We start from the raw sequence: 12170 nt of genomic DNA, 5'->3' as shown, positions 1-12170 counted from the left end.
GTCAATGCAAAAAGCCCTGCTCATGTTGGAGGTTGAAGTGGGCAGTGTATAAATGCAGACTATGATACTGGAGGCTGTGAGGAGTTTCCAAAGGAATACAGTTACTGTGTGGTACGATGTCCAGTCGTGTTCTAGCGGGACGCATAAGGAGCTGTCACACAGCTGACAATCAGCCAGCCTCTGCTCCCTGTAAGTAATGTCAAACAGCAAGAACATTTTCCTCGTCAGTAAATTGGATGAGAATGTCTCATTGATCCACGACACGCAGGTCAATGCAAGTTCACAGGAATGCAGTGGGAATGTTCAGTCAGCATGGCATCTCATGAACCCCCGTCCATTGACAGGTCATGGAGCACAGCCACTGTGCTCTGCCAGCCCTCCGATGCTTATCGCTCTCCTTCTATGCCCGCTGGCACTAGTATCAACCTCCAGCGCCAGCACACGCTCCGTCACTCTGCTCTGGGCCCTCCTTCCAGCTCGCTTACCGCCCATCTTCCACTTCACTCCGGCCATACCAGAGTGCGCTTGTGGGTTTGCGGCTGAGCGCAATGTCGCTTTCAGTGCTCCAGCGCGCTGCGTGGCTGCTGCTGCGCGCCCTGTCCAATCTGCTCCTCGCCCTGCTCGAACTCTTCCAAAACATCGGCGGGAACAAGAAGCCCCGGACTGTCCCGCCTGCGGTCCACCCGTTCCTTTTGCTCTCGGGACTGGAGTCAGCGCGCAGGATTCGGCGAAGGGAGGTAAGAAGCAGGACCGCAAAGGTAGTAATCTCGGCATTACCGCCTGTGCCACGCGACACTGAGAATAGGAAGAGGATAAATGCGTGGCTGAGGGATTGAAGTAGGAGGCAGGGATTCGGATTTCTGAATCATTGGGACCCCTTTTGGGGCAGGTGTGACCTCTACAAAAAGGACGGGTTGAATTTGAATCCCAGGGGGACCAATATCCTGGCGGGGAGGTTTGCTAAGGCTACTGGGGAGAGTTTAAACTAGAACTGTTGGGGGGTGGGAACGGAACTGAAGAGACTGGGGAAGAGGAGGTTGGCTCACAAATAGAGAAAGCTCACAAATAGTAAAAGACAGTGCGAGAGGGAGGATAGGCAGGTGATAGAGAAGGGACGCGCTCAGACTGACGGTTTGAAATGTATCTGTGTTAACGCAAGGAGTGTTGTGAACAAAGCGGATGAGTTTGGAGCGTGGATCTGTACTCGGAGCTATGATGTGGTGGCCATTACAGAGACATGGATGGCTCAGGGATAGGATTATTTACTTCAAGTGCCTCGTTTTAGATGTGTCAGAAAGGACAGGGAGGGAGGCAAAAGAGGTGGAGGCGTGGCACTGTTGATCAGATCAGAGAGAGTGTCACAGCTGCAGAAAAGGTGGACGACATGGAGGGATTGTTTACAGAGTCTCTGTGGGTGGAGGTTAGGAACAGGAAGGGATCAGTAACTTTACTGGGTGTTTTTTTAAATACGTCGCCCAATAGTAACAGGGATATCGAGTAGCAGATACGGAAACAGATCCTGGAAAGGTGTAATAACAACACAGTTGTCGTGATGGGAGATTTTAATTTCCCAAATATCGATTGGCACCTCCCTAGAGCAAGGGGTTTAGATGGGGTGGAGTTTGTTAGGTGTGTTCAGGAAAGATTCTTGACACAATATGTAAATAACCCTACAAGAGGAGAAGCGGTACTTGATTTGGTATTGGGAAATGAACCTGGTCAGGTGCCAGATCTCTCAGTGGGAGACCATTTTGGAGATAGTGATTGTAATTATATCTTCTTTAGAAGATAGGAACAGACAAGTTAGAAAAGCGTTTAATTGGAGTAAGGGGAATTATGAGGCTATCAGGCAGGAAATTGGAAGCTTAAATTGGGAACAGATGTTCTCAGGGAAAAGTATGGAAGAAATGTGGCAAATGTTCAGGGGATATTTGTGTGTTGTTCTGCATAGGTACATTCCAATGAGACAGGGAAATTAGGTAGGGTACAGGAAACATGGTGTACAAAGGCTGTAATAAATCTAGTCAAGAAGAAAAGGTTACAAAAGGTTCAGAGAGTTAGGTATTTTTAGGGATCTAGAAGATAATAAGGCTAACAAGAAGCAGCTTAAAAGGAAATTAGGAGAGTCAGAAGGCACCATGAGAAGGCCTTGGCAGGCAGGATTAAGAAAAACCCCAAGGCATTCTACAAGTATGTAAAGAGCAAGAGGATAAGACATGAGAGAATAGGACCTATCAAGTGTGACAGTGGGAAAGTGCGTATGGAACCGGAGGAAATAGCAGGGGTACTTTACTTCAGTATTCACTATGGAAAATGATCTTGGTGATTGTAATGCAAACTTACAGCAGACTGAAAAGCTTGAGCATGTAGATATTAAGAAAGAGGATGTGCTTGTTACAAGGACATGGCACCAGAAATGAACCCAAGTGCAGAACACGGGCGTGGGGGCAGAATTGGGAGGCGTTACTAATGTAGCGAGCGTGGAGTTGGTATCCAGGAGTGATGCTAGACCTAGAACTGGTGGTCCTAAGAACCAGGAAATGTGGTTACTCACAACAGAATCGACCAACGAACTGGCAGCTCCTTGTTCACAGGGTTTTTATACTGCATTTGCTGATGGAAAGCAGGTGTTTGTAGTTAGTGGAACCTGAGAATGATTAAAACTAAACAAGGTGATTGAGGCCCAATTCCTGAGGTTAATAGCCCAGTGGGCGGTTGCCAGAAGGGACCGTGACAGTACCCCTCCCTCAACGGGAGCCTCCAGGTGATCCTCCAGGCCTGTCTGGATGGTCCCGATGAAAATCCTGGATGAGGGAAAGGTCTAGGATGAAGGAGCAGGGCACCCAGGAATGCTCTTCTGGACCGTACCCTTCCCAGTCTAGCAGGTATTGGAGACCCCTGCCCCTATGGTGCACATCCAGTAGTCTTTGGATGGTGTATGCCGGATGGTTATCGATGATGCGGGCCGGTGGGGGAGACTCTGATGGGGGACACAAGGGGCTGACGGAATCTGGCTTTAACTGAGACACATGAAAAGTTGGGTATATGCGCATGGACCTTGGCAGCATTAGGCGGACCACTGTGGGATTGATAGCCCTTTCGACCTTGAATGGTCCCAGGAAGCGAGGGGCGAGTTTCCTATGTTTGTTTTTGAGCGGGATGACCTTAGAGGAAAGCCACACCGTCTGCCCAGGTTGGTACTCCGGCGCCGGAGTCCGGTGTCGGTTGGCTGTCTTCTTATTTTAATTTGTTGATCGGAGTAGGGCCGTGCGTGTTTCCTCCCAAATCTTAAGGCACCGATCAATATGGTCCCAAACCGACAGTACCGCAATCTCCTCTTCCTGCGCGGGGAACAGCGGGGGTTGGTACCTCAGGGAGCACTCGAACGGAGACCTCCCAATAGCAGAGCTCACCAGAGAGTTGTGGGCGTACTCAACCCACAGGATGTGGTCGCTCCAGGTCGACGGGTTTTCTGCCGTTACACAGTCTGAATATACCCCAGGTTCTTATGATCAGCCCACACCACAAACGGGCATTCTACCCCCTGCAACCAGTGCCTCCATTCTTCCAGTGCTAGTTTGACGGCCAGCAGTTACCGATTCCCCACGTCGTAATTCCGCTCGGCGGGGGACAGTCGGCGAGAGAGAAGGCGCGAGGTGAAGCTTTTCATCCGAACTTGCCCTTTGCGATAGGACCGCGCCTACCCTAGAGTCAGAGGCATCCACCTCAACGATGAATTGACGGGATGGGTCCGGATGGACCAGGATGGGAACGGTGGTGAAACGCCTCTTCAGGTCGGTGAATGCTGTGGTAGGTGAGGTAAGCCGGGTAAGGGGGGCTGCCACTCGACTGTAGTCTCTGATGAATCTGCGGTAGAAGTTTGCAAACCCCAGGAATCGTTGAAGTTGTTTGCGTGTCATGGGTCTAGGCCATTCCTCCACTGCCCGGATCTTCTCAGGGTCTGCTTTTACCTGATGTCGCCTAGGAAACTGACCGAAGGGACGTGGAACTCACACTTTTCTGCCTTTGCGAATAACTGGTTTTCCCGCAGTCTCTGGAGGACTTGACGGACATGGTGTATGTGTTCTTGGGGGCTGCAAGTAAATATCAGGATATCATCAAGGTAAACAAATACAAACCAATTGATAAAGTTCCTCAGTACGTCATTGATCAGGGTTTGGAAAACGGCAGGAGCATTGGTGAGGCCAAACAGCATGACCAACTATTCAAAGTGGCCCAGAGGTGTATTGAAGGCCGTCTTCCATTCGTCCCTCTCCCTCATCCTGACTAAATGGAAGGTGTTACGAAGATCCACCTTTGAGAAGATGGTGGCTCCATGCAGTGGTTCAAATACCGAACTAATGAGGGGTAGAGCGTACTTGTTCTTGACTGTTATATTATTTAGGCCTCGGTTGTCAATACAAAGACGAAGCGTCCTGTCCTTTTCTACAAAACAAAACCAGCACCTACCGGCGAGGATAAAGGCCTGATAATGCTTGCCGCGAGGGACTCGCTAATGTATTTCTCCATGGCCTCTCTCTCCGGTCGGGATAGGTTAAAAAGGCGACTGGTGGGTAGAGGGGCCCCGGGGAGAAGGTCGATGGCACAATCATATGGGCGGTGTGGAGACAGGGAAAGGGCTCGTTGTTTACTGAACACCGGTCCCAAGTCATTTATATTTTCATTTATATTTATCATTATTATTGTTATGAGCAGAGAGACAACATTTGCCGGAAGTAAATTCCTTGTATGTATGTGCATAGGTACTTGGCGATTAAAGTCTGATTCTGATTCTGATTCTGATACTCTGTGGGGATGCAGGACAAGTCAAGGGGTTCCAAAACAGTAGGGGTTGTAGTAGCTTCTCTGGCAGATGGGGCCGACCACAGACAGTTGGCGTGGCAAGACGGGCTCCATTCAGCTATCCTCGCGGTAGACCAGTCGATATGGGGATTTTGTTGGGTCAGCCATGGATACCCCAGAACTACCGGGGCTTGAAGTGAATGAATGAGACTGAACCGTACCTCCTCCCGATGTTTGCCGGATAGGATCAAGGTCAGGGGTGGCGCACACTGGGTTACCCGAGCCAGTAGTTTTCTGTCCAGGACCCAGGCCTCCAGGGTGGTGGTTAGCGGCTCACAAGGTATTCTGGCCTGGGTGGCTATCTCTTCATCCTGCAGATTGCCCTCAGCACCGGAATCCACCAAAGCAGATAGGGACAGGGACTGTTGTTGGTAATTCACGGTTGCCGGGATCTTCATCCGAGTCTGGGGTGCTGAAGGGAGTAACAACAACACACACAAAATGCTGGTGGAAAACAGCAGGCCAGACAGCATCTATAAAGAGAAGCGCTGTCGACGTTTCGGGCCGAGACCCTTCGTCAGGACTAACCGAAAGGAAAGATAGTAAGAGATTTGAAAGTAGTGGGGGGCGGGGGAAATGCGAAATGATAGGAGAAGACCGGAGGGGGTGGGATGAAGCTAAGAGCTGGAAAGGTGATTGGCGAAAGTGATATAGAGCTGGAGAAGGGAAAGGATCATGGGATGGGAGGCCTCAGGAGAAAGAAAGGTGGGGGGGGAGCACCAGAGGGAGATGGAGAACAGGCAAACAACTAAATATGTCAGGGATGGGGTAAGAAGGGGAGGAGGGGCATTAACGGAAGTTAGAGAAGTCAATGTTCATGCCATCAGGTTGGAGGCTACCCAGCCGGTATTTAAGGTGTTGTTCCTCCAACCCGAGTGTGGCTTCATCTTGACAGTAGAGGAGGCCATGGATAGACATATCAGAATGGGAATGGGACGTGGAATTAAAATGTGTGGCCACTGGGAGATCCTGCTTTCTCTGGTGGATCAAGCGTAGGTGTTCAGCAAAACGGTCTCCCAGTCTGCGTCGGGTCTCACCAATATATAAAAGGCCACACTGGGAGCACAGGACGCAGTATACCACACCAGCCGACTCACAGGTGAAGTGTCGCCTCACCTGGAAGGACTGTCTGGGGTCCTGAATGGTGGTGAGGAAGTGTAAGGGCAGGTGTAGCACTTGTTCCACTTACAAGGATAAGTGCCAGGAGGGAGATCGGTGGGAAGGGATGGGGGGGATGAATGGACAAGGGAGTCACGTAGGGAGCGATCCCTGCGAAAAGCAGAAAGGGGGAGGAGGGAAAAATATGTTTGTTAGTGGGATCCCGTTGGAGGTGGCGGTAGTTATGGAGAATTATACATTAGACCTGGAGGCTGGTGGGGTGGTAGGTAAGGACAAGGGGAACCCTATCCCGAGTGGGTTGGCGGGTGGATGGGGTGAGGGCAGATGTGCGGGAAATGGGAGAGATACGTTTGAGAGCAGAGTTGGTGGTGGACAAAGGGAAGCCCCTTTGTTCAAAAAAGGAAGACATCTCCTTCGTCCTGGAATGAAAAGCCTCATCCTGAGAGCAGATGCGGCAGAGATGGAGGAATTGTGAAAAGGGGATAGCATTTTTGCAAGAGATGGGGTGGGAAGAGGAATAGTCCAGGCAGCTGTGAGAGTCTGTAGGCTTATAGTAGATATCAGTAGATAGGCCATCTCCAGAGATGGAGACAGAAAGATCAAGAAAGGGGAGGGAGGTGTTGGAAATGGACCAGGTAAATTTGAAGGCAGGGTGAAAGTTGGAGGCAAAGTTAATGAAGTCGATGAGCGCAGCATGTGTGCAGGAGGCAGCGCCAATGCAGTCGTCGATGTAGCGAAGGAAAAGAGGGGGATGGACTTGGAACATGGACTGTTCCACAAAGCCAACAAAAAGGCAGGCATAACTGGGACCCATACAGGTGCCCATTGGCTACACCCTTGGTTTGGAGTAAGTGGGAGGAGCCAAAGGAGAATTTATTGAGAGTAAGAACTAATCCGCTAGACGGAGGAGAGTGGTGGTAGAGGGGAATTGGTTAGGTCTGGAATCCAAAAAAAAAGCGAAGAGCTTCGAGACCATCTCGGTGGGGGATGGAGGTATATAGGGACTGGACGTCCATGGTGAAAATAAGACTGTGGGGGCCAGGGAATTTAAAATCATTGAAAAAATCCAAAGCATGAGAAGTGTCATGAACATAGGTGGGAAGAGATTGAACAAGGGGGGATAAGACAGTGTCAAGGTATGCAGAAATGAGTTCGGTGGGGCAGGAGCAAGCTGAGACAATAGGTCTACCTGGACAGGCAGGTTTGTGGATCTTGGGTAGGAGGTAGAAATGGGAAGTGCGGGGTGTGGGGACTATGAGGTTTGTGGCAGTGGAAGGCAGATCCCCAGAGCTAATAAGGTTGGTGATGGTATTGGAGACAGTGGCCTGGTGCTCCTTAGTGGGGTCATGATCAAGGGGTAAATAAGAGGAGGTATCAGAGAGTTGTCACTGTGCCTCGGCCAGGTAGAGGTCAGTATGCCAGACAACAACAGCTCCCCCCTTATCAGCAGGTTTTATAGTGAGGTTGGGATTGGTGCGGAGGGAGTGGAGAGCAGAGCGTTTGGAAGGAGTGAGGTTGGAATTGGAACAGGGTGTGGTGAAGTCAAGACGGTTGATGTCCCGTTGGCAGTTAGCAATAAAGAGATCCAGAGCAGGCAGAAGACCAGAGTGGGGTGTCCATGAAGAGGAGGAGGGTTGAAGACGGGAGAAGGAGTCATCGGTGGGGGTTGGAGAGTCCTTGTCAAAGAAGTAAGCTCTCACCAGGTGGGAGACCGTTTCGCTGAACACCTACGCTCGGTCCGCCAGAAAAAGCAGGATCTCCCAGTGGCCACACATTTTAATTCCACATCCCATTCCCATTCTGATATGTCTATCCATGGCCTCCTCTATTGTCAAAATGAATCCAAACTCAGGTTGGAGGAACAACACCTTATATACTGGCTGGGTAGCCTCCAACCTGATGGCATGAACATTTAGTTGTTTGCCTGTTCTCCATCTCCCTCCGGTGCTCCCCCCCACTTTATTTCTCCTGAGGCCTCCCGTCCCATGATCCTTTTTCCCTTCTCCAGCTCGGTATCACTTTCGCCAATCACCGTTCCAGCTCTTAGCTTCATCCCACCCCCTCCGGTCTTCTCCTATCATTTCGCATTTCCCCCCCCCCCCCCACTACTTTCAAATCTCTTACTATCTTTCCTTTCGGTTAGTCCTGACAAAGGGTCCCGGCTCGAAACGTCGACAGCGCTTCTCCCTATAGATGCTGCCTAGCCTGCTGTGTTCTACCAGCATTTTGTGTGTTGTTGTTTGAATTTCCAGCATCTGCAGATTTCCTCGTGTTTGCTGAAGGGAGTATTATTCATTCGGCTGGGGAGAGACGGTTCTGTCCCAGCTGCATTGGTTCCTCCCCCAGGGGGTTGGGGACAGTCAGAGCAGAAGCCACACTGGGAGCGGCTGCGAAAGGGGGGGCTGGCTGAGACTGGTAAGGTGGACTGTGGGCTTCCCTGAGGAGCAGGTGACTGGTTCTCTCTCTCTCTCTGACGCTCCTGAAGTCGATAATCTAATAGAATGGCGAGCGAGATCAGAGTCCAGACAGTCCGTGTCGTCCCTCGCGGCCAACTCATCCTTATCTTGTCTGAGAGGCCCTGTCGAAACACCTCCCGCAGGGCCTCGTCATTCCACCCGGAGTCTGCGGCTAAGGTCCGGAACTCAGTGGAATATCTGGCCACACTTTGCGAAGCCTGACGAAGAGTAAGCAACCATTTCACGGCATCTTTACCACGAATGGATTGTTCGAAGACTTTCCTTATTTCAGCAACCGAGGAGGAGTAGGAGGAACAAACCTGTGGTTGGTTATCCCATATTGCAGTTGCCCAAGCCAAGGCATCCTCTCGTAGCATCTCCATGATGTACGCGATCTTCGATTTATCAGAAGCGTAGGTACGAGGCTGCAGCTCAAAGACTAGGGAGCATTGTAACAGGAGGGCCCGGCACCCACCTGGGTCCCCGGCGTAGGGTTCAGGCTCGGGCACATAACGGCTCTCGAGGGGATGGGGTTGCTGATTCCGGGGGCGAAGCCATCCCGAGCGGTGAGGTTTGGGTAGTCGGAGTTCTTGGAGGGGACGGAGAAACAGAAGTGGAGACCCGGTCCACTCATTCACTGATCTTCTGCACATTGGTGGTTAGTGTCCGAAGGTTTTCTGTGATCTCCCGAAGTAGTTGGTTGTGGGCGCCCAATAGGTAGCCCTGGCTAGCCAGGGCCTGTTGTACAGGATCCGTGTCCGCTGGGTTCATCGTGGCCAGTTCGTTCTGTTGCAAGGACATGGCAGTGGAAACGAACCCAAGTCCAGAACATGGGTGTGGAGGCAGAGTCAGAAGGCATTATTAACGTAGCGAGCATGGAGTCAGCATCCAGGAGCAATGCTTGAACTGGTGGTCCTAAGAACCAGGAAACAAGGTTACTCACACCAGAGTCAACCAACGAACTGGCAGCTCCTTGTTCACAGGGTTTTTATACTGCAGTTGCTGATGGAAAACAGGTGTTTGTAGTTAGTGGAAGCTGAGAATGATTGGAACTAAACGAGGTGATTGAGGCCCAATTCCTGAGGTAAATAGCCAGGTGGGCGATTGTCAGAAGGGACCATGACAGTGCTGGAGCTTTTGGAAAGCATCAAATTGGATAAGTCGCCAGGACCGGATGAAATGTACCCCAGGCTACTGTGGGAGGCAAGGGAGGAGATTGCTGAGCCTCTGGCGATGATTTTTGAATCATCAATGGGGATGGGAGAAGTTCCAAAGGATTGGAGGATTGTGGATGCTGTTCCTTTATTCAAGAAAGGGTGTAGAGATAGTCCAGGAAATTATAGACCAGCGAGTCTGACTTCAGTGGTTGGTAAGTTGATGGAGTAGATCCTGAGAGGCAGGATTTATGAACATTTGGAGAGGTATAATATGATTAAGAATAGTCAGCATAGCTTTGTCAAGGGCATATTGTGCTTTACGAGCCTGATTGAATTTTTTGAGGATGTGACTAAACACATTGATGAAGGAAGAGCAGTAGACGTTGTTGCAAGGATGAAGCTGAGGATGAATCAAGTGCGGGACACAGGCGTGGAGGCAGAGTCGTGAGGTGTTAGCACCGTCGCGAAAAGAGACCAGTATCCAGGAGAGTCTTTACACAGAGACAAGGTTTACGTAGAGTATCCAGGAAATTATGTGCGGCTTAGAACTGACAGTCCTAAGGAATCAGGAAACGAGGTTTACTCACACTAGAGTCGACCAACATGGTTGGCTGTGACACCCGAGTTTTATCCTACATTCACTAATGAGAACCAGCTGTGCTGTAATTAGTGGAACTGGGAATGATTGGAAATCAGATGAGGGGGTTAAGGCCCAATTAAGGAGGTAATGGCAAGATGAGGAAATGCCAGACGGGACCAGGAAGCGAGGGACGAGTTTCTTAGGCTCATTTTTGAGAGGGATGTCTTTGGATGAAAGCCACACCTTCTGCCCAGGTCGATACTCAGGTGCAGTAGTCTGGTGTCGATCGGCAATTCTCCTATTGCGATCGGCTGATCTGAGCAGGACCGTGCGTGTGTCTTCCCAAACCTTGTGGCACCGATCGATATGGGCCTGAACAGATGGCACCGTGATCTCCCCTTCTTGGGCGGGGAACAGCGGAGGTTGGTACCCAGGGGAGCATGCGAAGGGAGACCTTCTGATGGCAGTACTAACCAGAGAGTTGCGGGTGTACTCAACCCACGCGAGGTGGTCACTCCAGGTAGACGGGTTGTTGGTTGTTACACAATGCAGCGTTGCCTCCAAGTCCTGGTTGACCCATTCCGTTTGCCCTTTCATCTGTGGGTGGAAGCAGGATGACAGACTGACCAAGGGGACCTCGATCAGAGACGATATCCGCGGGGATTCCGTGGAGGCGGAAGATGTGGCAGACGAGAAGGTCTGTGGTTTCCTGAGCAGAAAGGAAGGGAGTTTAGGGAGGGCTACAAAGTGCACCATCTTGGAGAACAGGTCTACCACGATGAGTATGGTGGTGTTTGCGTGTGAAGGGAGTAGACCGGTGATGAAATCTAGGGCGATGTGTGACCAAGGAGGACCAGGGACAGGTAGAGGATGAAGTAACCCCGCAGGTGGCCGATGGGTGGCTTTTCCACGGGCACAGATGCAACATGCAGAGACATAGAACGGGTATCTACCTCCATGGAAGGCCACCAAAAGTGTCTTTTCAGGAGAGCCAGTGTCCTATCACTCCTGGGGTGGCAGGCGAACCGAGACGCATGCCCCCACCGGAGAACCTGAGATCTGACAAAAAGGCGATCAGCGGGTCCATTGCCGGGGTCAGGGGTCAGGGTCATCCCGTTGGGCTTCCTTTACTATGGACTCAATCTCCCAAGTGAGGGTTGCCACCACACAGGATGGTGGGAGGATAGTCTCTGGGCTGGAAGTATCCTCCTTGGAGTTGTATTGGCAGGAGAGTGCAGCCGGCTATCCGTTCTTGGACCCTGGACGGTATGTGAGGGAAAACCTGAACCGTCCAAAAAATAATGCCCAATGGGCCTGGCGGGAGTTCAGATGTTTGACGGTCTGAGTATATCCCAGGTTCTTATGATCAGTCCAAACAATAAACGGGTGTTCCGCCCCCTCCAGCCAGTGTTTCCACTCTTCCAATGCTAGCTTGATGTTCAGTAGTTCCCAATTCCCTACATTGTAATTCCACTTGGTGGGGGACAGTCAGCGAGGAAAGAAGGCACAGGGATGAAGCTTTTCATCTGGACTTGATCGTTGGGACAGGACCACTCCTACCCCAGAGTCGGAGGCGTCAACCTCACAATCAATTGACGGGAGGGGTCCAGTTGGACCAGGATGGGAGCGGTTGTGAACCGCCTCTTCAGGTCAGTGAATGCCAACTCAGCCTCGGATTCTCAACAAAAGTGTTGTAAGTTGGGTAAGGGGTGCTGCCACCCAACTGTAATCCCTGATAAATCAGTGATAAAAGTTTGCAAACCCCAAAAACTGCTGAAGTTGCTTGTGAGTCATGGTTCTAGGCCATTCTTCCACCACCTGGATCTTCTCGGGATCTGCCCTCACCTGCCCACTCTCGATGTAGCCCAGGAAGCTGACCAAAGGGACGTGGAACTCACATTAATCTGCCTTCACAAATAACTTGCTCTCCCACAGTCTCTGGAGGACTAGGTGGACATGGTGAATACTTTTCTGGGGGCTGCTAGAAAATATTAA

At 50.9% G+C, this 12170-nt stretch overlaps 1 protein-coding gene across 2 annotated transcripts in view; it reads left to right on the top strand.

Moving 5' to 3' along the window:
- The first annotated feature begins 325 nt into the window (after positions 1–325).
- LOC140734460 (fatty-acid amide hydrolase 2-like) overlaps positions 326–12170 on the top strand; it is a 78548-nt gene continuing 66703 nt past the window's right edge. Inside the window, exon 1 of one of the 2 annotated variants that reach the window (XM_073058434.1) lies at positions 326–737. In XM_073058434.1, coding sequence (XP_072914535.1) covers positions 549–737 — 189 coding nt within the window. In that variant the 5' untranslated portion in view covers positions 326–548. The remainder of the gene's footprint in view (positions 738–12170) is intronic. The other variant, XM_073058433.1, reaches the window with a different exon arrangement.

This window comes from Hemitrygon akajei, chromosome 10 (assembly GCF_048418815.1).
Source record: "Hemitrygon akajei chromosome 10, sHemAka1.3, whole genome shotgun sequence".
NCBI classification, from domain to species: domain Eukaryota; kingdom Metazoa; phylum Chordata; class Chondrichthyes; order Myliobatiformes; family Dasyatidae; genus Hemitrygon; species Hemitrygon akajei.
The sequence above is the reverse complement of the archived record's forward strand: the minus strand, read 5'-3'. Positions and strand labels throughout refer to the sequence as shown.